This window comes from Mus musculus, chromosome 3 (genome assembly GCF_000001635.26).
Source record: "Mus musculus strain C57BL/6J chromosome 3, GRCm38.p6 C57BL/6J".
Lineage (NCBI taxonomy): Eukaryota > Metazoa > Chordata > Mammalia > Rodentia > Muridae > Mus > Mus musculus.
This window is the reverse complement of record NC_000069.6, coordinates 89,364,914-89,388,788: the sequence shown is the minus strand read 5'-3', so window position 1 is coordinate 89,388,788 and position 23,875 is coordinate 89,364,914. Positions and strand designations below refer to the sequence as shown.

General features: G+C 54.1%; 3 protein-coding genes across 23 annotated transcripts in view; 2 read left to right on the top strand and 1 right to left on the bottom strand.

Annotated features, from left to right (window-relative positions):
- Nucleotides 1-11,145, top strand: part of Zbtb7b (zinc finger and BTB domain containing 7B) — a 16,030-nt gene extending 4,885 nt beyond the window's left edge. For 6 of the 9 annotated variants that reach the window (XM_030252554.1, XM_006501314.2, XM_006501313.2 and 3 more), the window contains 2 exons: nucleotides 7,274-8,445; nucleotides 8,795-11,145. In XM_030252554.1, coding sequence (XP_030108414.1) covers nucleotides 7,280-8,445; nucleotides 8,795-9,263 — 1,635 coding nt within the window. In that variant the 5' untranslated portion in view covers nucleotides 7,274-7,279 and the 3' untranslated portion in view covers nucleotides 9,264-11,145. Of the gene's footprint in view, nucleotides 1-288; nucleotides 307-1,117; nucleotides 1,727-2,926; nucleotides 3,128-7,273; nucleotides 8,446-8,794 lie in introns of those variants that run through there. The other 3 variants (NM_001355206.1, XM_030252555.1, NM_001355212.1) reach the window with 3 other exon arrangements.
- Nucleotides 11,146-23,875, bottom strand: part of Dcst2 (DC-STAMP domain containing 2) — a 27,227-nt gene continuing 14,497 nt past the window's right edge. For 2 of the 13 annotated variants that reach the window (XM_017319855.1, XM_017319854.2), the window contains exons 2-16: nucleotides 22,877-23,047; nucleotides 22,468-22,569; nucleotides 21,943-22,140; nucleotides 21,566-21,631; nucleotides 20,855-21,068; nucleotides 20,541-20,698; nucleotides 19,920-20,084; nucleotides 18,194-18,361; nucleotides 17,989-18,089; nucleotides 17,126-17,256; nucleotides 16,014-16,141; nucleotides 15,473-15,566; nucleotides 15,209-15,364; nucleotides 13,258-13,428; nucleotides 11,146-11,359 (exon numbers count right to left, since the gene is read on the bottom strand). In XM_017319855.1, the coding sequence (XP_017175344.1) occupies nucleotides 11,338-11,359; nucleotides 13,258-13,428; nucleotides 15,209-15,364; nucleotides 15,473-15,566; nucleotides 16,014-16,141; nucleotides 17,126-17,256; nucleotides 17,989-18,089; nucleotides 18,194-18,361; nucleotides 19,920-20,084; nucleotides 20,541-20,698; nucleotides 20,855-21,068; nucleotides 21,566-21,631; nucleotides 21,943-22,140; nucleotides 22,468-22,569; nucleotides 22,877-22,907 (1,905 nt within the window). In that variant the 5' untranslated portion in view covers nucleotides 22,908-23,047 and the 3' untranslated portion in view covers nucleotides 11,146-11,337. The other 11 variants (XM_017319850.2, XM_011240348.3, XM_017319851.2 and 8 more) reach the window with 11 other exon arrangements.
- The window catches only part of Dcst1 (DC-STAMP domain containing 1), a 15,035-nt gene continuing 14,695 nt past the window's right edge, over nucleotides 23,536-23,875 (top strand). The window contains exon 1 of the mRNA NM_029974.2: nucleotides 23,536-23,779. Coding sequence (NP_084250.1) covers nucleotides 23,635-23,779 — 145 coding nt within the window. The 5' untranslated portion in view covers nucleotides 23,536-23,634. The remainder of the gene's footprint in view (nucleotides 23,780-23,875) is intronic.

Genomic DNA, 23,875 nt, shown 5'->3' with positions numbered 1-23,875 from the left:
TCACCTTAGGAGGAGCCCCACCCAAGAGATGCCCACACCCTGTCCTGATGCCCCTGGCAGGGGAAATAAGGGGCCCCATGAACTCCTTCCCTGCCCCCTGCCCTCCAGGCTAGTTCCCTCCCTTTATGGGGATCAAAGGGCAGGGAGCAGCCCCACCCTACTCCCTCACAGGCTACAGGCATTAGACTGGGGCTCTGAGGAATTGCAGGGACTTTGGTGCCCAAGCATTTGTAAGGGGAATGCTGGGAGATTGGCGCCTGGTGACAGGAGAGACACTGGTCCCCACCTTGGGGCGTGGATCCTTCGGTAACTGCTCATAGGCCTATCCATTCTCTGTATCAGCCCTAAGCAATATGCTTCCTCTTAAGGAGGTGGCTTAAGGACAGGGTCTTGGGGCTTATCTATAGGACCTCAGGGGCACGGGCTCGCCTGCCTGGCACCAAGGCACAGAAATGACCCTCCCCCACCCCAGGCCCACAGTTGGCATAGGGCACTGCGAGCAGGGGGTAGGAGGGAGAGGCGGGCAGGACTGCCAGCATCCTGGTGGGTAGCTGCCAGCCAGGCCGGGAGCCGGTGAGGAGCAGCAGGCCAGCGGCACTGAGCCAGCAGCTGTTGGGGGTAGCAGGGAGGGGGTATCTTCAGGGACATTTCTGTGATTCTCTCTGCGCCTAGCAGGATGGCCTACTGTTTGGAGGATATTGGGGTACCTTCCACTCCAAGAATTAGAAATCCCAGGAGTTACATGACATTTTGTGACCCACCCAGTTCATCTCAGAACTTTCCTGAGTTGCCCCCTGAGGCCCAGGCGGGTCCCACCCAACCAGCCAGGGTAGCGTAGCTTGCGCAAGGGGTGGGGCGAGGAGCTTCCCAGCATATGCCCCCTCCTGCCTCCTTCCTCTTTCGGTGCCTACAACTCCCCCAGTAATGTCTACCCCTCCTCAGCCAGCTCTTGTCCCCCTGGTCACTGGGGTCTGGCATGAGTGCTGCCCCCTGGCCTGGTTGGCAGGGCTGGCGCCCTGGCGAGGAACTGTGGTATGTGAGTGGGTTTGGGGTGAGGCTATGAGGAGGGCGGGTGCCGCCTTGCCCAGCCCCTGAGGGCCCCAGCCTGGTACAAGGTGAAGAGAATCCGGACAGCTCCCAGAACGGGCAAGAGCTTACTAGGGTCTGGAGGGTCTCTTTATGTTCCCCTAGTTCCACATACCCTGAGGGGCTGGGACCTAGGCACCTGTCACCCCTGGCACTGAATGTTCAGAGTTCCCCTCCTCCCGATTTGGCCAAGGCTGTCTTCTGTCCCCTCCCCTCCCTTCCTTCTCCTGGTCCCACCTCCAACAGCCTCTCCCATTGCTCCTCACCTCTGTCCTCCTGGACTGGGCCGGCTCCTACCTTTCCTACCCCTCACCTTTTTCCCCTTTTAGGACTGAGTAAGGACAAGCGGGGGTGGGGACAGCTGGGGCTCTGGGCACTGCAGGCAGAGACTCTGGGCCTTCTCCCACGCTGCCAGTCCTTCTGTAACCCCTCCCTCCAAGCTGGGGGGAGGGGGACAGCACCCAGAGGGTTAAGGCTGTAGGGGGAGGGGCTGGGCCAGGTCGTAGGCGGCCCCTTTGAAGGAGGGAGCTGGAGTGGGGAACAGTCACCCTACCCCCCCAAGTTATCCCTCCTCCACCCCTCCCAACGTGCTGCCCCCAGGGGCCAGGAGGAGTTGCCGGCAAGGCCCCTCAGCGTTCAGGTGAGTAGGCCCAGCTCTGGCTCAGGAGGTCAGGCCCCAGGGGAGGCTCGGAGGCCTAGAATTGGCCAGGGGTTAGAGGAGGACTGAAAACAGGCTAGGAAGAGGGTGCCCAGATTTCATTGGAGGCTTTAGGGAACAGAGGAGCTGAGGTATTGGAGTGAGGGGAAGGCTTCAGAGTCTAAGGGATCCAAGAGGACCAAGAAAGGCAGAAGAAGGGTCCTACGGAAGCTGTGCTTGCTGGGCCAGGCCAGGAGGTTGGACAGGCTGGCAGGGAGCTGGGCTCCGGGGACCCGGCTGGGGTGTCTTCTGGGGCTTGGGGGGGGCTCAGGTTTCTGCCTGCGGCTAAGCGGGTGTGGGGTTACCAGCCAGCTTGGTTACCTAGCCAAAGACATGGCTGGGGGGAGGGGGATACAAGGTAGACCCTGGCACATTGTGCAGGCTCCTTACCCCTAAGGAGAGCTGGCTTTGCCCAGTCAGACTGTGCTGGGAGCCCTGATGACTAGGGTCTGTCCAAGCAGATAGTCAGTTACCTGGCTGGGGTGGGCACTCGGGAAAGTCCACTAGCTTTAGGGCTGGAAACTTTGACGGGCAGAGGCACTCACTGTCCCCCTTACCCCACATCCGCTCTCTCTGCGCACCCCACCTCTGCCACCTCTTTTCTCCAAGTGGCTCCCAAGTTTTGGTCCTCTGCTTCCTCCAGAAGGCAAGTATGGGTACCCAAAACTCAGCCATCTCTTCATAAGACCAGGCCTTGCAGAACAAACCCTGGTCCTGACTCAGCTCCTCTGGCCTCTCTATTCCACTCAGGCATGGAGGGATGTTCAGAGCGTGGTAAATGTTGGGCTCAGGAGATGCTTCAGTGAGAGAAGTAATAGGAAGAAGGAGAGAAACCCTGTGTGGCAGCGCTTCCTAGCAGAAGTCCCAGGGACAGGCACGGTGGAGAGGTCATATGGTGGGACACCCATAAGGGCTAAGGAAGGGAACCAAGGTTCAATCTCCTGCTGGGAAGACAAGGCCCACAGAAGGTAGGAAAGGGTAGAAAGAAGAAGAAAAGTCCAAACGAAAGCCCAGAAGTAAAGGGCAGAAGTAAAGGGCAGCTGATGAGCCCCCAGAGGGGGCGAGGGAAGACTGGAAAAGAGGTGCCCCCCGCTCCTTTCTCCGCCATCTTTATCTTGTTCCATTCTCCTTGATGGGCTAAAGAGCTGTGTGCTAGACCTGATGTTACAGAAGGAAACTACAAGGGGCCAGCTGTGGTGTCCCTCAGTCTGGAGCCCCTGCACCAGGATCGGGGGACTTGGTGGGAGCTTAACCCCCACGGCACCGGGAAGCAACCAGCTCCCCTCGCCTCCTTCCCCCTTCGTGGCTTGCGGTCTCTCTTCCCCGCCTCGGCCCCCAGGAAGTGTGAGTGCTGGGGGTGGTGAGGTTAGGAGGGGGGAAGCGCCACATGGGGGATGGGGAAGGCTCGTAGAAGTTTAGAGGACCTGGAGGGGAGGGCTCCGTAAGTGTCTTGGGCATCCCTGGGCCCAGGACCTGTCTTTTGACCCCCTCTGTGGAGGCTCTTCTAATCCTCTAGTGACATGTGGCTCAGAACCTCACCTGCCTGAAACTGAGTAATTCAGATATCTGTGCTTCTTTGACCCCGTAAGTCTTGAGAATCTTGAGAAAGGACGGAAGGAACCATGGACTAAGGATTCCTGGGTCCCTGAGGACTTTGGATTGGCTGTCCAGTTTCCCTGCCCCTCTGGTCCAGCCACAGGCCAAAGCCCTAGCTAGCTTCGTGCAAACTGGGTTCCAAAAAAACAGGAAGAGAACCTGAGGCTGGAGCCGGGGTGGGGGCAGAAAGGAGAAAGAAGGGGGAGGGGTGACCAGCCCAGGCACCAGGAGCACTGGGCAGTGCCTTGGGTCTCAGTCATCCCTAGCAGGAAGGTGTTTCAGCCTGGCCCTCACCCTCTCACCCTCCAAGCTGCTGCTCCAGAAAAAACAGGACCAGGCACCTCTCTGGCTCCCTGGCGGAGCTGGGAGAAGGGGCCTTGGAATGGGGGGGGGGGGGTGCTCTGTGCGCCCACATCTATTTTTTACGCCACTAATCCTGCTTCTGCCGGCTGCCCCCCACACTAAGCCTCAGTCCCTAATCCCCAAGGTGGGGAGAAGGGGGGCCAGCTTTACTCAGCTGCCCCATTCAGGGCCTCCTAGGCCTGCCCTTCAGCTGGCTCAGGCCAGCAGGTTGGCTCTCAGCTCTCAGAGCCCCTCAACCCTAGTGTGGAAGCTGCCTAAGGTCAGCACCTGGAAGATTCTAGTTGCCTTTGTCTAAGTCAGCTGGTACCTCCCCCTTTCGGTGGTTTGATGGTGGACACACGCTGGCAGGTGCTTTAGGTACTGATGGTAGGTGATCAGAACTCTCACCGTTGTCACTGAGTTTTCCCCCACCAAAGATGGTGCAGGCTTGACACAGGGCCCGGTTTCAAGAAAGCTGCCCACTGGCTTGGCCGGTCTAGCAGGCCTGACAATGAGGGGAGCCTGGGGGGGTGGTGTCGAGAAAGAGGGGAGTGATGGGGCGTGGCCCCCAGTTCTTTCCCCTACCAGGCAAACAGACCAAACAGACCTTGCCTGGTTCCCTGGCATAGCTGCCCCCCCAACCACCACACACACCCATGCCCACAAGGTCTTAGCAAGAGGGGGCATGCCAGGCTGGGTGGGGATGGGCAGCCTACATGGGGCGTCAGGGGACTGGGCCCTCTGGGATATAGATGTGGGAAGGGTGCCCAAGGTGGGGTGGGCATACTGGCACCAGTGCCCCACCCTGGAAGAAAGAAGGGGAGGCCTCCACACCACCAACTCCTCCCATATGATAGGGCTAGGAGTGCCCCCTTGGCCTGGTTGGCAGTAGCATAGTTCCAGGTGGCACCTCAGTTGGTATGGGTGCCAGGGCTAGGGGATTTCCCAGAACAGCCTCTCCTGCCCTGTATGCCATCTGCCTATCTAGTCCTTCCTCGATACATTGTGGCCATAGGTATTGGATTTGAGCCTAAGGAGTTAAAACACCCACCCTTGCCCAAGCCCTATGTGAGTTGGTGGTGAACTACTCTGAGCCTGTGACCTGACAGCAAGATCAGCCAATCGGTACAGTACACCTGCCATACCAAGTTGCCACAGAGATCAGCCCTGGGGTGGGAGAAAGGAGGCAGGTTTACCAACGGGAATGGGTGGAGTAGGTAGGGAAGGAGGGTGAAGGATAGGGTGAGCCACGTGCCTCCGGGTACCCAGCTCCCAGCCAATGGGTAGCAAGGAGTGCCCCACTTGTGCCCCTTAAGAGGAACATGCACTTGGACCCTGGAGGGTGCCCACTGCTGCCCACCTGATTTTTATTTGTTCTTAAGTCCTGGGGCCATTAGCCTCTTTTATCATAGTAAAGTACTGGGAGTGGAGAGGACTCCCAGACTGCTTGGTCCCCAAGGGTGGGAAGTGGTTTGGGAACTTAGAGTGGGAACAGGTGAGATACCTAAGGCTGCCCAGGTGTAGCTTCCAGACAAGTGGATACCATTCACTCAGGGCTCTCATGTAAGCGCTCTGGCTTTGGAGTGAAGGTGGCCAGCAGGCAGGCAACCGTGGCAGTGTTGTATCCTAAAGAGGAAATAAGTAGCCCCTGACTTACACCCCCGCCCCCCCAAAACTCTTTCCCATAGGTGGCCAGGGTTGATCAACCAAACTGACGGAAGGATTGTCTGGACTAGCCTTTCACATTACAGTCCAGGAGGAATAGGCCTCTGAAAGGAAGTGACTTGTCCAAGGTCAAGTAGCTCCCTAGTAACCTGGCTCCCTCAGGGTACATTCAGGGACGGAAGAGGCAGGGCTGTCTCCTGGTCTTTTTTTTTCTCAGCCGAGGCCATGTGTGCGCTGGAATCTGTCCTGAGGCCAGACTACTGACTGAGCCCCTACTGTGTGTGTTAGGCATTTTGCCACACCTGGCCTGATTTACCCCTCGCCACAACCCCTGGGGTCAGCTGGAATTATCCAGTATTGCAGATGAGGAAAGAGGCTCCGAGATAAAAATCACTTGCTTAAGATCACAGAGCTAAGAATTCAAACTCAGGCCTGGCTGACTCCAGAGCCCAGAGCTGTTGCAGTCTCTAGTAGCTCTAGACTAACAAAGTATCAGGACTGACCTGCCTGCCGAGCGAGCCGTTGTAGCTGTGCTTCCCAGCCCCGGGTTGGTTTTTGTGTTGTGTTTTCTGTTTGGGTTTTTGATTGGTTGGTTAGTTTGTTGGTTGTTTCTGGTTTTTGTTTGTTTGAGACAGGGTCTCCTGACATAGCCCTGGCTGTGCTGGAACTTAACTATGTAGACCAGACTGACCTTGTACTTGTAGAGACCCGCCTGCCTCTGCCTCCCAAGTGCTGGGATTTAAGGCGTGCACCACTATGCCTGGTGTTCCCAACCCCTTCTTGTGTAACAGGAAAGTATAGGCCACACCAGGGACTGAGCTCCTGCTGTGTGTTAGGCACTGGGCCGTACCTGACTGCTTTTACCCCCTCACTATAATGACTTGTTCAAGGTCATTCAACTAGGCCACTCCACAATCCTTTCCTACCCCCTATGACGAAGGTGGGCCAATGACCTCTGGAGAGGAAAGGCATGCTCTCCTGGGATGAGAGGGGAGAGAGATAGAGAGGGGGGGAGGGAGGGAGGAAGGGAGAGAATAGTTTAAGTGGGGAGGGGAGAGGAGGGGTGGGACTTAGCTTTTTGACAGTGATGCTTATCTGTGAGGGTACAGGAAGTACCTGCCCAGTGACACCCCAGCATAGGGTAGCTGTTCCTTGGCCCATGCGGGAGGGAGGATGTGGGGAGCGGGGATCTTGAAGGAAAGATGAACTTTTGGTGGCTGGGGAATGTAGCTTGGGGAGGGGCATGGGGGGAAGAGGGTGGCTTCTTTTGTTTGTTGGGTGTACTATGCTTGTGACAGAACCCAGCCAGGCCTGGCCTCTCCCAGAGCTATGGGGAGGCTCCACTACACATTTTTCTGATGACAAACACGGGTCTTTTAGTCAGTTTTTCTTGAAGCCTAAACCAGGACTCCAGTACCTAGCCTCCCAGACCAGAGCATCTTCTAAAGGGATCAGGGGATGGGAACAATGAAATGCAAGTCTGCCTAGGATCACAGGAAGGGGGGGCCTGCAGAAGCAGGGTAGAGCCATGTGAGAACCAGGAAGGTGGTCTGGATCTGCTGACTCCGAGTGACCCTATTCACTTGGCACTGCACCCGGAAAGCCAGTTGCTTCGTCTGTCTGAACCGCAGTTCCCTTGTGCATGACATGAAAGGTGGTTTGGGAGGGTATGGGCCAGAATAAGCACTCGCGCTCTTTTAAAGATTTATTTAATTTACATATATGAGTACATCACCATTGGTCTCGTCAGACACACCAGAAGAGGGCACCAGACCCCATTACAGATGGTTGTGAGCCACCATGTGGTTGCTGGGAATTGAACTCAGGGCCTCTGGAAGAGCAGTCAGTGCCATCTCTCTTAACCTCACCCTCTACTTGACCCTGCAGGAGAAGATGGGGAGCCCCGAGGATGACCTGATTGGAATCCCATTCCCAGACCACAGCAGCGAGCTCCTGAGCTGCCTGAACGAGCAGCGCCAGCTGGGCCATCTGTGCGACCTCACCATCAGGACGCAGGGTCTTGAGTACCGCACCCACAGGGCTGTGCTGGCTGCCTGTAGCCACTACTTCAAGAAGCTCTTTACGGAGGGAGGAGGGGGAACCGTGATGGGAACAGGGGGTGGTGGGACGGCTTCTGGGGGAGCAGGGGCCGGTGTGTGTGAGCTGGACTTTGTAGGGCCAGAGGCCCTAGGTGCCCTGCTCGAGTTTGCTTACACAGCCACACTGACCACCAGCAGCGCCAATATGCCGGCTGTACTCCAAGCTGCTCGGCTACTGGAAATCCCGTGTGTCATCGCTGCTTGCATGGAGATTCTACAAGGCAGTGGGCTGGAAGCCCCCAGCCCCGATGAGGATGACTGTGAGCGAGCCCGACAGTACCTGGAGGCTTTTGCCACTGCCACCACCACAGCCTCAACCTCAGGAATGCCCAACGGTGAAGACAGCCCTCCACAGGTGCCCCTCCTACCGCCGCCGCCACCGCCACCTCGACCTGTTGCCCGTCGCAGCCGCAAACCCCGGAAAGCTTTTCTTCAAACCAAAGGGGCCCGAGCAAACCATCTGGTCCCTGAGGCACCCACAGTACTCACCCATCCCTTGACCTACGAAGAAGAAGAGATGGTTGGTAGATTGGGTAACAGTGGGGGCAGTGGGCTCGGAGATAGCTATAGTCCTCCTACAGGTGCCGCCTCACCTGCCGAGGGGCCCCTGAACTATGAAGTCTTTGAAGGTGAGGAAGAAGAGGAGGAGATGGCATACCCCCCAGGCTACGGGCTAGCCCAGAGTAATGAGCCCTCGCTATCACCAGAGGAGCTGGGCTCAGATGAAGATCCCATCGACCCCGACCTGATGGCTTACCTAAGTTCGCTGCACCAGGACGCCCTGACACCAGGCCTGGATGGCCAAGACAAGCTGGTGCGTAAACGCCGTTCACAGATGCCCCAAGAGTGCCCAGTCTGTCACAAGATAATCCACGGGGCAGGCAAACTGCCTCGGCACATGAGGACCCACACTGGTGAGAAGCCCTTTGCCTGTGAGGTCTGCGGCGTCCGCTTCACCAGGTGAGCACCAGGTGGGGACAGCCCAGAATGGGCTGAGGGTGGCTGTACAATGATTGGTGTGGGGGCCAGCTCTCTGGTGGGTTCCTAGAATGAGGTGGGAGGCCAAAAGAGGCAAACAAGGGCATGCTCGGGAGTGGGCTAGTTCCCAAGAAGATTGAACTGGAAGCAGAGGAGCTCATAGTGCCAGGGCCCATTGAGCTAAGGGCTAATCAAAAAGGGTCTCCTGGGGCAGCAATGGGGAAACCGCAGTGAGGAACAAGGGTGGGTCAAGGCCCGGGGGCGTGGCTAAAATGCCCTGGGGATCCTATCCTGAATCCTGAGTGTCTGCCCTTTCCCCTGCTCGTACTAGGAATGACAAGCTGAAGATCCACATGCGGAAGCACACAGGAGAACGCCCCTACTCGTGCCCCCACTGCCCAGCCCGCTTCCTGCATAGCTACGACCTCAAGAACCACATGCACCTGCACACCGGGGACCGGCCCTATGAGTGCCACCTGTGCCACAAGGCCTTCGCCAAGGAGGACCACCTGCAGCGCCATCTCAAGGGTCAGAACTGCCTGGAGGTGCGCACCCGAAGGCGCCGCAAGGATGACGTGGCAGCCCCTCACTACCCACCGCCCTCGACCACCACCTCATCCCCTGCTGGCCTCGACCTTTCCAATGGCCACCTGGACACCTTCCACCTCTCTCTGGCTCGATTCTGGGAGCAGTCGGCCACCACGGGACCCCCAGTCACTACACAAGGGCCCCCTGAGGAGGAGGAAGAGGAAGGGACACCCACCACACCACAGGCCGAAGGTGCCATGGAGTCCTCTTAAAAGAGGGATGAATGGGCAGGCTGGAACAGCCTGGGACACCACGCCAAGCAACGGGGAGCACATAAAACAAGTGGTATCGGGGTCGGGGGTGCTGAACCTTGTTGGTATCAGAATCGAACGCCTCTTCCCCCCAGAGCCTTCATTCCAATTACAAGCTGAGGTTTTGGGGCACAAGCTCTCTAGATTGGGGTGATCACCCAAGGAGTTAAACATGAAATATATGTCTGTTTGTCTGTCTGTGTGTGTATATATATATGTGTGTGTGTGTGCACGCGCGTGTGTGTGTTACACACACTCTCTGCACACACACACATATATATACACACACAATAAAGGTGGGTCCCTGTCCCCAGCCACTACTGGGGAATTGAAGCAATAATCTATCTCTGATTTGTGGGGTCCCACTTCGGCTATGCGGGTTTCTAGGAGGCTGGGGCTTAGGACCAAATCCTTGCTCTACTCCCATGCCCCCTGGGTTTTGGCTGTGAAGGGGTGGACTGCCCCTCCCTTCCGAGACCCCTCCTTCCTGGTTTCTGTTCCTTTTTCCTGGCCGTAAATTATGCAAAGGGGGGTGGCAAAGGAAGGGTAAGAGGGGGGAAACAAGGTAGAGGCTTGAAAGACTGGGGTGGCGGCGGTGGGGACTGGGCCTGTAAGGACGGAGCCATCCCAGTCCCCCTCCACCCAGTTCCAACGCTGAGTCATGGGGTCCTGGAGAAGAGGAGGGCAGGGTGGCCTGATTGGCTCGCCCGCCCCTGGGGGTAGCAGAAGGTCTCCGCCCAGCTAAGGGAGCTCTCCACCTCTTCCCTCCCGCGTCCCGGGGCAGGGAATGTCTTGTTCCTGGCGCTCCCTCCCTGGGGCCAGAGGGCAGGGCGGGCCGGGCGTCTTACCCTCTTCTCCTCCCTACCTCCCCGCCCAGGTGCAAGCGGGAGCCGCCTCTGCTGCTTGCTGCCCCTGACTCACGCCGCCCCCGGGCTGGCGGGCGCTGGGTGTGGGATGGGGTGAGGGGTTGAGGTAGCCTTGTAGGGAGCGGACAAGCTAGCGCCATCTGGTGGCCATGCCCTGTAAGGGCGAGCGCTACCCCCCAACCCCACCCCCCAGCGACCACTTTTCATGAGCTAGGGTCACACCCAGCCATCTAGGCCTGTGAACGGGTGCCCCCTTGCCAACATGGTGGCTAGGCAAGGCAACTCACTTGCCCCTGGGAAAAGTGAGCTGCGGAGCAGACCCAGAGGTAAGGGAACCTTTCCTCAGACCTTGCCTGGCACTCTTAGGACTGAGTCCACCCCCGTTCTGTACATAGCCTCTTCTGATGGTCTTGTTGAAATCCAATTTCACATTTTTAACTATCAGTTTTCCTGGGGTGGGGAAGAGTCTTCACCCCACCCCTTCCTCGCTGGGTGCTGGACCCCCATTGCGGCCTGGGCTCTGCCTTGCACTATTTACCCCTTTGGCCTAGTGGCCCTTCCCCCTCCTGGAAAGGGGCAGGTTCAGGGGCCCGGTGCTCTCCTCTCCCCATGCACCTCCATGCCCATTTGCACAGCTGCCCAGGTACCCCCAACAGTGGGGAAGGGCCACACAGGGAGGGGTGGCGGGACCAGTCCCTGTATCTATTTAAAAAGTGATGATGTAATATATTAGGAGGGAGGTCAGGTACCCTGGGCCTCATCTTAGCATTTCAGGTGATAGGGGAGCCCAGGGCTGGAGAAACCTGGGGCTTAGTCCCAGAGAGTGGAGACAGTGGCCTCCACTCTCTCTCCTTGTGGCTTCCCCACTCAGTGCCTTAGTGGGGGAACGCATTCCCCTCCCCCATTCCCTTCATCTACCCCTGCCCCTGCCTCGGGTGTAAGTGACAGGAAGAAATAATAATAATTTAAGATTCATATTTGTGTCCACTTTTGGTTCCTTTATTGGGGGAGGGGGGCGGCAGTGGGAGGGGTCGGGAGGGTCTGAGGCTGGGGAGGGGTCTTGTTTGGGGACAGGGATTTCCGAAGTGGTGCCTGGGGTTCTGGGAGAAAGGGGAGGCCCACAAAGCCAGATGAGCTTCTGGGAGATGCTGTGGACGCTTCCTCTGAAGTCACTGCTTTCTGTCCTGGTTCCTGGGAGGAGAGGAAGGACCAGTAAACTCAAAGTCACTGGTGGGTAACCTCTGCCACCGTCCCAGCTCGGGCCCTAACTGCCGCCCTTCTGGCATCCATCCCAGTTCTTCCTTTCCTCTCTTCTTTGTTTTTATAACTCTGTCTCTGTTTTGTTGAGACGGGGTTTCTCTGTGTAGCCCTGTCCCTGTAGACCAGACTGGTCTCAAACTCACAGATCCGCCTGCCTCTGCCTCCCAAGTGCTGGGATTAAAGGCGTGCACTACCACCTAGTGCTCTGAGGACCTGGCAACTGGAATACCTCTCTCCAACCCAGCCAGGGTATCAGCAAATTGCCCCGACTGCTCAAAGGCGATTGTCTCTGTTCCCGAAATTACTCATCCGTTCTTCTCTCCTACCGACCCAGAAAAAGACTTCAACTCTCAAACTCGTGGCTACCATATTTACAAGAGGAAAACAATGGGATCAGCCTTCCAAAAGCTGAGAGAGGACAGTCACTATACATTTCAAACCAACCTGGCCTACAATATTGAGGCCCTGTCACCAAAGGCAAAAAAAAAAAAAAAAACCTCCTCTGACTAAGAACAAAGGCTTCACTATCACCTGCCCCTTAACTCTACCTGGAAGTCCCTCAGCCTCCCAGGGCCAGTTTCTTTGCACTCTTCCTCACAGCAGACATTTCATTCTCTACCACCCACTCTGAAAACTATGTCACTCCCAGACACCTCTCGGGTCTCAGCAGGTGTCCTTGCCTCCTACTCCCTAGAGAAATTGAGGCTGGAGCAGTCTGCAGTCTGTTTAGAAGGGTCTCCACTCTTCAGTCTCAGAGCAGCCCCTCTGGCTACCTCATGCACCATTGCCTGGCCCAGCTCTTCCTCTGGTACCTTAGTCCAGGGCTGGAGGTTGAGCTTGTGCTCTCACAAGCACTCTGCTACTACACTGCATTCATAGACTTCAATGCTCTTTTCCATCTCCTAAATGTACTGGGATGCAGAAACACCTGTTGGTGCCGTGTACCTTGTATGTGAAGCCAATTCTTTATCATCAGGCTTCCTTTTTTTAGAGCCAAGCATGGTAGCACATCATAACTTTCATTCTATGGAGACTGAGGTAGAAGGGTTACAAGTTCAAGGCCAGCATGGACCACATAGTATGAATAGGGAGGCTGTGCGGTGGTGGCACACACCTTTAATCCCAGCACTTGGGAGGCAGAGGCAGAAGGATTTCTGAGTTCGAGGCCAGCCTGGTCTACAGAGTGAGTTCCAGGACAGCCAGGGCTATACAGAGAAACCCTGTCTCAAAAAACAAACAAAACAAAACAAAAAGAATAGGGAGCCAAAAGCAGGCAGATCTCTATGAATTCAAGGCCATCCTGGTATATATAACTATGTTGGGCCAGCCAGAGGCTATATAGTAAAACCCTGCCTCAATAAATAAAGTAATTAAGCCCTCTTTTTAATTGCAAATGTTATATTAAAGGAATCCTAAATCATCTTCCTCTTTAGAAGCCACATTCTCTATTTCTGAGTCTTTGTCAGGTGCTTTGTGATCTAGTTTTAGCCATCCTGAAACCATGAAAAATGTTCCCACAAGCCATACATACCAGTTGTCTGGTCCCCCGGCTCTGGATGGATTGTTGGTCCCAGCTTGCTCATGGTTTGCCTTTCATGGGCTAAGCTCTCCTGCTCTCTTGAGCCTCTTGCCTCAGGTTCTGCCCCTGTCCCCCTCTTTCCGCCTCCTTAGCCTATTCCAGTAGCTCCCAGTAATAGATTCAATTTCCCATTTCTCCTTACTTTAAGGCTTTTAATTGTATGTGGATGTCTATGTCAGTATCTGCCACACGTGTGGGTGCTTGTTCAGAAGTCACACAAGATCCCGCCTGCAGCTCATGAGTCCCTCACCCCTTAACATGAGCGCTAGGACGGATTCTTCGGAAGAATAGCAAGATTAGCCATGATGCCATCTCTGTCCTTGAATATTCATTATCTTTATGAATGCTTTGCTTGTTTATATGTGTGAGTTCTGTATGCATGTCCAGTGGCCACAAAGTCCAGAGGAAGGTGTTGGATCCCCTGGAATTAGAGATACTAGTTAGCTGCAATGTGGGCGCTGGGAACTGAGCCTGAAAGTAGCCCAAGTGGTTTTGTTTTGTTTGTTTTTTTTGAGACAGGGTTTCTCTGTGTATATCTGGCTGTCCTGGAACTCAACTCTGTAGACCAGGCTGGCCTGGATATCTATCCACCTGCCTCTTACCCCTAAATCAAATGCTGGGATTAAAGGCGTGTGCCACCACTGTCTGGCTATCAAGTGCTCTTACCTCACAGCTGCCTCTTTAGCCTCTTTCCTTCCTTTTATCTTTTCTGGTCTTGCCAAAATGATCTGGTTTGCATGGAACTCACTAAGTAGCCTCAGACTTCTCTGATTGTTAAGCCAGGATCTCACTATGTAGACCTTACTGATCAGGAACTCACTGTATAGACTAAACTGGCTCTCCCCTCCCCCCCCCCAACAGACACACACTTAACTTTGAAGACCACCAGCTTGAGCAGGGTGTGAAACACCCAGCTAATCCCAGCCTTAGGGAAGGAGTTTTGAGCCATTCTTGGCTACATAGAAAAATCTGATTTCAACAAACAATAAATAAACAAAAAGAATTTAGGCTGTGTGTGTGTGTGTGTGTGTGTGAGAGAGAGAGAGAGAGAGAGAGAGAGAATGGCCTGATGATAAGAGTAAACACACCTTTAATCTCAGCATTCGGCTAAAGCAGATACCTATCTCTCTGAGTTCAAGGCCAGCCTGATCTACATAGAATGGAATTCCAGGCAAATCAGGTCTTCTTAGTGAGACCCTGTCTTAAAAAAAAAAAAAAAGATAAAAAATAAAAAAGCCATATCTTGCATGTGCAAGGTTAGAACCCACAAGGGAGGAGGAAGAAGAGGAAAAAGGAAGAGGGCTAAGGAAAAGAGAAGCAGACACAGTGGTTTATCTGTAGTCCCAGCATTTACTGTAATCCCAAACAGGAAGGACTGCTAAACATTTGAGGCCAAGGCCAGGAATGGCCCTCCCCACCTTTAATCCCAGCACTGAGGCAGTAAAAGCAGGTAGATCCCTCTTGGAATTCAAGGACAGCCTGGTCTACACAGAATTCCAGGACAGCCTGGTCTACCCATTGAGACCGCGCCTCAAAACAGAAAAGAGATAAAAGTGAATGCATGCATCCCTTAGCCAGCTAAGATCCTCCCGAGGCCAGGGGAGCCTCCCCCCCCCCCCAGTCCTTCCCACCCTGCCTCTCACAGCGAGGTCTCACACCCAGCACAAGCACACACACCCTTGGGCTTTATTTACCCTCCTAAATGTTTTACATTCTCCAAACTCAAAGGTCTCTGCTTCCTCGCCTCCCTTAGCCTGTGCCTAACAAACCCCAGGCTGCCCCGAACCCCAGCTCATTTCTCTCCTTTTCAGTGAAGTCTTTTTTGTTTACAGATTGGTTGGGGTTTTGTTTGTTTTGTACCCACCCCACCCCCTTCCCCAGACAGGCTTTCTCTGTGTAGCTTGGCTGGCCTTGAACTCACAGAGATTTGCCTGTCTCTGCCTTCCTAGTGCTGGAAGTGTCTTCCGAGTGCCACTCCACACCCTGCTCTGTGAAGTTTCTTTTTTCTTTTTTGAGGGGGGATGGGGAGTTTGAAACACCTCTCCCCACTACACACACTGTAAGCTACTCAGGCAAGGGGGCAGGCTTTGGGGGAAACTCAGTCTCCTCTGCCCTATCTCCTGTCCCTGTCCCTGTCTCTGTCCCTGCATTGAGGCAGACACTAGCCTGTGCAGATGTGACAAAACAGGTACCATTCCCACCTGTTTCCTGCTCGCTCGGGCTTGGAGGTGGACTTGTCTGAAAGGTTCGTGCCCAGTGCTTCCTGAAGCTGTTGTCGAAGTTTCAGCTCCTGCTCGGGGGCCTTTCTTCGAGCTGCAGCCAGCCACAGCTGAGGACTCTCCTCATCACTGGAGTCCCTGCAAAAGCCTACTGTCTCAATGACCTACAGATATCCTGGAAGAAGGCCATTATTCCCGCTGCCCCCACATACTGCAGCGCCCCTCCCCCATCCCTGAGAGACTCACAGCTCCAGGTCCAGGTGCCCCTGGTTGGAGAGTGGAGCAGAACACACAGAACAGGTGTTGTTTAGGAGACGGAAACAGGTAGGGCAGTAGAGACCTAGAGGAGACCAGGAGGGAAGGAGGCTTGAGCTAACCCCTCACACCTTGTGCTCCCTAGTGTTTGGCCTTGCCCCCCACCCCCCCAGCCCAGCCCTGAAAAGACCATCCTTATCAAGTATGCCCACTAGGAAATTGTGCAAGGGGGGGGGGGATCAAGGACATTATAGGGGAAAGGGGCTAAAGGAAGGCTGTTATGTAAATGAGAAGACACATAGTAATAGAACTATGTAAATGAGAAGACACATAGTAATAGAACTATGTAAATGAGAAGATGCATTGTAATAGAGCTATGTAAATGAGAAGGTGCATAGTAATAGTTCTATGTAAATGAGAAGATGTGTAGAAATTGAAGGGTACAGACATATAAAGGTATAGGAAAATTCCATAAAGGAAGAACCATGGTTGATCATCATGTGCAAGTACCAAGAGGGATGGGGGTACTCACCTCTGCAGCCTGGGGTACTGCAGGACACAAAGTTCTCCATGCCCCCTTTGTCTTCAGGCTCCCCACAGCCCATGCAGTAAGACTGCTGCAGCGAAAACGGGCCAAGCAATGGCCTTAGAAAAGGCAACCTTAGAAGAAAGGTAACAGATGTCAAGCTTAGCCTTTCCCAAACCCACACCAACTGCCAATGGAGAAGGAGGCCTTCCAGTGCCCTAACCACCATCTTTCTGACTCTAGCAACTGTTTCTCCATTGCTGGCCTCTCCCCCATTTCCTTCACTCCTCACTCTCAAGAACCGTTAGCTCTTTAGGGCTGGAGAAATGGCTCAGTGGTTAAAATCCTTTGTTGCTCTAGCAGAGGACCTGGGTTTGGTTCCCAGCACCTCCATGATGGCTCACAGTCATCCATAACTCCTTTTAGGGGATCCCATATCTTCTTCTGATCTCTACAAGTACCAGACATGTGTTTGGTACACACAGTATCCATGCAGGCAAAACACTCGTGCACGTAAGTAAATCTTTAAAGAGACATCTTATCCTCAGGACTGGAAAGATGGCCCACCCAGTGGAGAGCACTGCCTGCTCTTTCAGAAGATCCAGCTCCAATCTCCAGGATATTGGTTCATCTGTAACTCTAGTCCAAAGGGATCTGAGGCCTTCTTATGGCCTCTGTCAGCACCACATGCGCATGGTGCATGCACCCAACACCCATTCACATTAGATAGAAACAAACATTTTTTGAAAATAAAACTCTGCTCCTGGGCTGGAGAGATGGCTCAGCAGTTAAGAGCACTGACTGCTCTTCCAGAAGTCCTGAGTTCAATTCCCAGCAACTACATGGTGGCTCACAACCATCTGCAGTGGGATCCAATGCCCTCTTCTGGTGTGTCTGAAGACAACTACAATGTATTCATATAAATAAATAAATCTTAAAACAAACAAACAAAAAAACCCTCTGGTCCTTATTTTTCCCTCCAGGATATGAAAGTTATGGATTAGATACCTTCTCAACCAAGAATCTTGTCCTTGGGAGGCACAACCACCTACTGGGACCTCTGGCTCTTGTTCTGTCTATTGCCCCCCTGGGACTGTAGGAAAGCACACCAGGCTCACCGGATGGCCAGCACCTGGAGGATATTCATTTGGCCTTGGTCAGCTGACCGTCGCCTCACTGCTCGCTGCACTGTCGCCGTTATGTTGGTCCGATGGCTCAGAAGCATGTTGTAAAGGTAGGTGATCCTTTCCTGGGTTTGGGAAGGTGGGGGGCGACAAGTGACCCCCAGTTCCCCCAGAACCCACATTAGTCAGCTCACAACAGGCTGTGACTCCAGTTCTAGGGGATCCAACACCTCTGGCCTCTGTGAGCATCCACAAACACGTGGAATACACTCACTCAGGAAAAAAAAAAAAAGATATACCTAAATAAAACTTTAAAAAGTAAAAGAATCCCCTTTAAACGCCTGTCTGGAGGTGGGGGTGGGAGGCTGGAGCAGTGGCTCAGGACTTAAGAGCACTGGCTACTCTTCCAGAGGATCCGGGTTCCATTCGCAACACCCACATGGCAGCTCACAACTGTAACTCCAGTTCCAGGAATCCTGACAACCTTACACAGTTACACATGCAGACGAAACACCAATGCACATAAAATAAAAGTCAATAATAATAATTTAAATAGCTGTCTGGCAGCCTAACCAGACTCCGTCCTTCATCGTGGAGTCCCTGCACAGCAACCATCATATGGTACACCCAAGTGGATCACACTGCCCTGCTGCTATGGTTTTTGCAAAGCTTTGGAAGCACTGACAGGCCTCAGCCCCCCACCCCCGCTCAAAGGATATGGTTCCTCCCAGCTCCACCCAAAGGCCCAGTCTTTGCTGTAGGCTTTGGTAGAGGACTAAAGACTGGAGCTGCCAGGGACTTCAATATCCTCAAAGCCAAGACAGCCAGCCACCAACTTAGCATCAGGGCCTCCTCACCTGTTCCCTGCTGGGGTAATAGGAGGCACAGATAGCACGCCGCAGCCTGCTGACATAGCTGCCAAACAGAGTGACGAAGAAGCACAGACCGTACATGGTACCTGGGAGCACAGCACATGCACAGTGAGCACTACCCAAGGCACTAGCCACACTCCTGCTCCACGTGCTCTCCTCCTCCCCTCTTCACTCTGAGTGAGGTAGATACCAATAACGATGTAACCCTTAGCATCCGGTTCTGAGGGGTGCAGGGTGCAGCGCGGCGACAATACACTGACGTTGCCTTGTTGCATAACATCAAACGCTGACGCCAGGTCACGGTAAATATTCCCTGAGTAGCCGGACCCTTCCACCGATATAGACACTACCACAGGGCCTGGCACAAAGATACTATGAGAGACACTCAAGATAATGGCCTAATCTCTGCCTGGAAAGTAGAGCCAGGCAGATCCTAGGCATAACCCACACCTTCATCTCTGATCTCTCAAGGTACCCTGAGGTCTGGCCTCCTTCCTAACACTACAATCCAGCTAGCAGACACTGCTATAAACTTTTTTTTTTTTTTTTTTTGGTTTTTCCTGGCTGTCCTGGAACTCACTCTGTAGACTAGGCTGGCCTCGAACTCAGAAATCCACCTGCCTCTGCCTCTCAAGTGCTGGGATTAAAGGCGTGCGCCACCACTGCCCTGCCTGCTATAATCTTTATGACCATCCCAGAACCATTGAAATGTTGGCTGAACAGGGACAATGTTTTCCTTTGGTTTTAAAGACAGGGTCTCACTATGCAACCTCGGCACTCAATCCTGCTGTCCTGTCCCAGCCTCCAAGCCTGGGCTTACAGGTCAGGGCCACACTCTCAGGCTTACAGGTGCCCCAGCCTCCAAGCCTGGGCTTACAGGTCAGGACCACACTCTCAGGCTTACAGGTGCCCCAGCCTCCAAGCCTGGGCTTACAGGTCAGGGCCACACTCTCAGGCTTACAGGTGCCCCAGCCTCCAAGCCTGGGCTTACAGGTCAGGACCACACTCTCAGGCTTACAGGTGCCCCAGCCTCCAAGCCTGGACTTACAGGTCAGGACCACACTCTCAGGCTTACAGGTGTGCTTTACTTTTTTACTGAGTTTCCATTTTCCTTGTTTGTTTGTTTGTTTGTTCACTTGTTATTAATGCATGTGCATGCATATGTGTGTGCATGTGCGTGTGTTCGAGCATGTGTGTATGTGTGTATACATGTATGTATGCACGTGTATATGTGTGTGTGCTTGTGCATGTGTGCATTTGTGTGTGCATATGCGTATGCTTGTGTGCATGTGTATATGTGTGTGCACATTTGAGCATGTGTGTGCATGTGTGTATGTGCATGTTTGTGTGTGCGCATGTTTGTGTGTGTGCATGTTTGTATGTATGTGCATGTTTGTGTGTGTGTGTATGTGTGTGTGTGTATGGCTAAGGGGGCATATGTACCACAGCACATGTGTGGAAGTTAGAGGATGATGTGAATTGGTCATGAAGGTGCTAAACAAAAATAGTCTGACTCCTTACAGTAACCCAGTCGGCAGCCATTGCTCCATTGCTCAGATGAGCGAACTGAAGCTCTGGGAGGTTAAGCAATTTGTCCTTTGTATGTGGATGTGTGTGCTGGGGCTGAATCAGGGTACTGAATTGTGTTGGGGCTCCAGCTCCGGCTCCCAAGCAAATTACTTAAATTCACATTCTGACAAAGGACAGGGCTGGGATTTGAACCCAGACTAGTTCAACTTAGAGCTTGTGCCTCTAGCTATGCTGTTATGCTCTATCCTTGACCCAGATGGGAGGCAGAGGTTGGAAGAGTGGATGGCAGTGACATGAATCTTCAGAGATTCCCCCAGGAGAAGGAAGGAGCCAGGGATGAAGAGAATGCATGGCATGAGTGGACACGGGATGGGATGGGCACTTACTGCGGGCTACAATCTCGCCCTGGAGGTGGTACCGGGCCAGATCAAGTAGCCAGAAGACGCCATAGTCCAGAAAGACCAGGAGGAGCATGATGAGGAGATGGCGGGTGAGGTTAAAGATCTCCAAGGTATAAAACATCTGTTCCCGCTGGCTCAGGAACATGGAGTCTGAAGGAGGAGGTAGTCAGAAGTGTGTTCCCCGATTCTCCTGCCCATGTATCCCAGCTCTTGGGAGGTGCCTGCTCGTATCAAGTTCAGCTTAATTTAATTGCTCCCCCAGAAGAGCACTCTTCTGGGGACGGAGCTTGATGGTTACATGGAAAACCTTGCAGCTCTGCCTGGGCTCAGTATCTCATCCCTGGATCCTCTGTGGTCTTGCCTGCCTCCTACCTCCTAGGCAGTCTTCCTTTCCATATTAGGATGTCCACCCCTCCTGCCTTCACCTCAAAAAGCCTTCCCAACCTCACATCACTGTGCCATGTTGTTCCCTGTGTCTCCATCTCAGAATGAAGCCATCTCTCTTCCCTCTGGCCCCTGTATGCTCCAAAACAGTCAGAGATATACGGGGTTGAGGGAGGCCCGGGCTGCTCCAGAGTTCTTCCTTTCTGTCCTCAGCATCCTCACCTGGCTGGATGTAGTGTTTGGCCTCATGAGAACTGAGAGGCAGCACCGTAGGCATCCCTGCAAGGGAGCGTACTGCCTCCATGTCTAGGAAGCGCCTGGTAATATAGACATTGTCGAATTTGTCGGAGTTCAGATAATAGTACCGGTAACACAGGGCTCTGAGGAGAAGCACATATGAGATTCCTTGGCTTTCCTTCCCAGACCTCCAGGTACCCCAGGCTATGCTTTCCTGCCAGTTCCCCTCCTCTCCCCACCCCCCAAGATGCCATGGATGGTCAGCCCCACAGCCCATCTCGCCCTTGGTTGACCCTCACTGGATGTAGAGAAATCCAATAAGCAGAGGCATGGTGTAGCCCATCAAAGACAGCGCCTCCCTGGCAGTGTACAACTTCATGCTGACAGCCTCCTGCAGGTCCAAAGCCACCTGGGACAGGCTCCGAGAGGAATTGAGGTCCACAGAGAAGTAGTGGGTGGCTGTCATGTTGAACTCAAACTCTCGACGTAGCTTGCCAAGCAGTTTCATCACGGCTGGGACCGGTGAGGTCAGAGGGGACAGGAGCCGAGACAGTTGTTAGGAAGACAGAGGGCACGGAGTGGGGGCTGTCCAGGCTCTGCCGTTGCAGGACTCACAAGCTAGAGCTCCCGGGGCCCAGACCTACTCTAGAAAACAGTGACAGCTTCCAGACACACAGCACTAGACTTGGCCTAAGGCTCCTACTTCATCACGAGTGAGCCACGACCTACGCTCTGGTTCCTCCCAGCCCACGTGACCTATGCTCCAGCGGGGAGGCCCTGCTCCTCCTGGATTCTGCTCTGGAGTCTGGCTTTAATGAGGCTCCTCCTCCACCCACTGGGCCTCAGTTTCTCAATCAGATCAACTTAGACATTAGTCTGGGTGACCCTGCAAAGTCCCATCCTGCTCTTGCATTCCCACTATGGATGGACTGGGAGACTTCAGCGCCAGTGGCCGCAGTAAGACGAGGCGAACACTGGCAGAAGGAGGTCGGGGTTGGGGTGTCACTCACGAGTGCGGATGACCGTTCGCAGGAAAAATTCGAGGTAGGAAGGCAAGACACAGAATTTCTGGACCACTGAGAGGCAGGGGAGCTGAGGGTCAGGAGGAGCCAGCCCGCCTGCCCACCCCTAGGGAAACTACTTCTCAAGGGACCGTCTGGACTTTCTGCCTTTCTCTACAGGTGCTAACAGTTTTGGGCCTTTCTCTACTCTGCTTTCTTAGCATTGGTCCTTCCTTACTTCCCATCTTTCCCTCCCTGACCCCAGAATCCTTATGAGCCCCACACTCAACACCTCTTGTAGGATATCCCCTGTGCCCACCCTCTGACCGATCCTACAGTCTCACATCCCCTCCCCCTCCCCTGCAGGGGAGCCCCGGCTCTCTCACAGCTGGCAAGTCCACAGACCAGCAGTTTGTAGGGCAAGAGCGCATAACACAGGTGAGGGAATCCCGAAACGACCTTCATACAGTGGATCTTGGCATCATCAAACACCTGTGTGCATTTTGAGTAAGGGTTGCCCAGCTCGGAGTTGCACATATCACCAATATGAAGGAGCCAATACCACACATTCTGCAGGCACCTGGCTGTGGCCAAGGACAAACCCAGGGTAAAGCCACAGGTACTTCAGACCACAGCCCGTGCTGTGCTGGACAACCCCCCCTCCCCGAGGGCCATTCTATATAATTTAGACCAGCCTTTTTCAGTGACTTCAGTAACACAAACACCACCACCACCACGACCACCACCACCACCACCACACACACACACACACACACACACACACACACACAGAACTGGTCAGGGGTCAGATATGCTGTGTGGAGTGAGACCTGAGCAGTCCTGGAAAGGCACTTAGGATAATAAGATTGGGGGCATTTTGACCTCCCAAACCAAACATGCAACACACCTACCTATGTGTTTCACGGCATCTATAATGGACCGGAAGAACTTGCGTATCCGGTCACCCACCACTTTGGCCTTCTGGGCAATAGCTTTAATCTTAGACAGAGCACCTGAAGGACAAAGGGCAACATTGCTATAGGCGTCGTCCTGCAGGAGCTGAGAGTCTCACCATTTCCTTGGGTGGCGGGGAGGGAATAAAAGGGGGCTATCAGAGCCATCAGGGAGCCTGGGTGCTGGGCTGTGAAAATGACCAGGTAGAGGAGGAGGCTGGAGGGCAAGGGGAAGAGGATTTAGCTGGACTAGAAAGTGGCTTTCCAGGTCCAGCCACTCTTAGGGTAGGACACAATTCCAGCAGAAAGCAACTAAGCACAAGCCCTGCAGGATGGGAGCCAATGGTTAGGCTGAGGTGGGCCTTACTGATAAGGGGCTGCTTGGCCCGCTCCAGCATTTCAGCCGTCTGGTTCAGGGCCAGCTCTGCCCCACAAGCCACAGCTTCACTTGCCCGGGTGAAGTTCTGCAGGGTGTTCGCACAAGGCCCTTGTAGCACCAGCCCAAAGGAAGCTACCAGTAGCAGCAACCGGCTCTGCTCTGCGGAGACAGCTCAGTTACAGACCAGGGCCCCCGTTAATCCTTAACAGGGGCTTTTATAATACTTCCCTCCCTACCCCAAGCCGACCCCGCCCTGCTCCCAGGCTCACTGGAGAAGGCCTGTGGAAGCAGCAAGAGCACAGAGACGCGGACCTGCCGGGAGAACCCCATGCCCAAGCTCAGGAAGGCAGCCAAAGTGACGGTGGTCACCAGGCAGCCAAAGGGGCTGTGTCCTTCCCCTAGAAGCTCTAGGAGCCCAAAGGCGGTGGCCAAGGACAAACCCACGGTAAAGCCACAGGTACTACGGACCACGGCCCGTGCCGTGCTGGACCCCTCCTCCATGGTCAAAACATCAGCGTTGACTATGGCTGCTGGGACCCAAGGCCAGTGTGTCTCCAGGAAAGGCCTGGAGAGTCTTCAGGTTCTATGGACCTGGAGTTCTTCATTCTGTTCTAAGGTTCTGAAGGCTTGTACCATGGGCGTGTCTCAGAACCCACTACCCAGTTGTTCTGAGGGCTCCCGGAGCTGAGGAGTTGAAGGACACAGGCCAGTCGTGGGCTGTATGTGAAGCAAAAGACAGGGGCGGCATGGCGTTCCTCTCATCAACACTTCACAGCCTAGGGATCTTTGAAAAGATTTCCAGGATAAAAGAGGTTCTCAAGAATAGGCTGCTGGACCTTACAAAGCGTCGGGACCAAGCACGGGAGCAACAAAGGAAACGGCCCCACACCAGTGAGCAGCCCTCAGATGCCAGCCTCGTTCCAGCATCCCCCAGGCTCCTCTTTCCTCTCTCCTCTGCTATGGGGCCATCCACCTCCCATCCTCTCT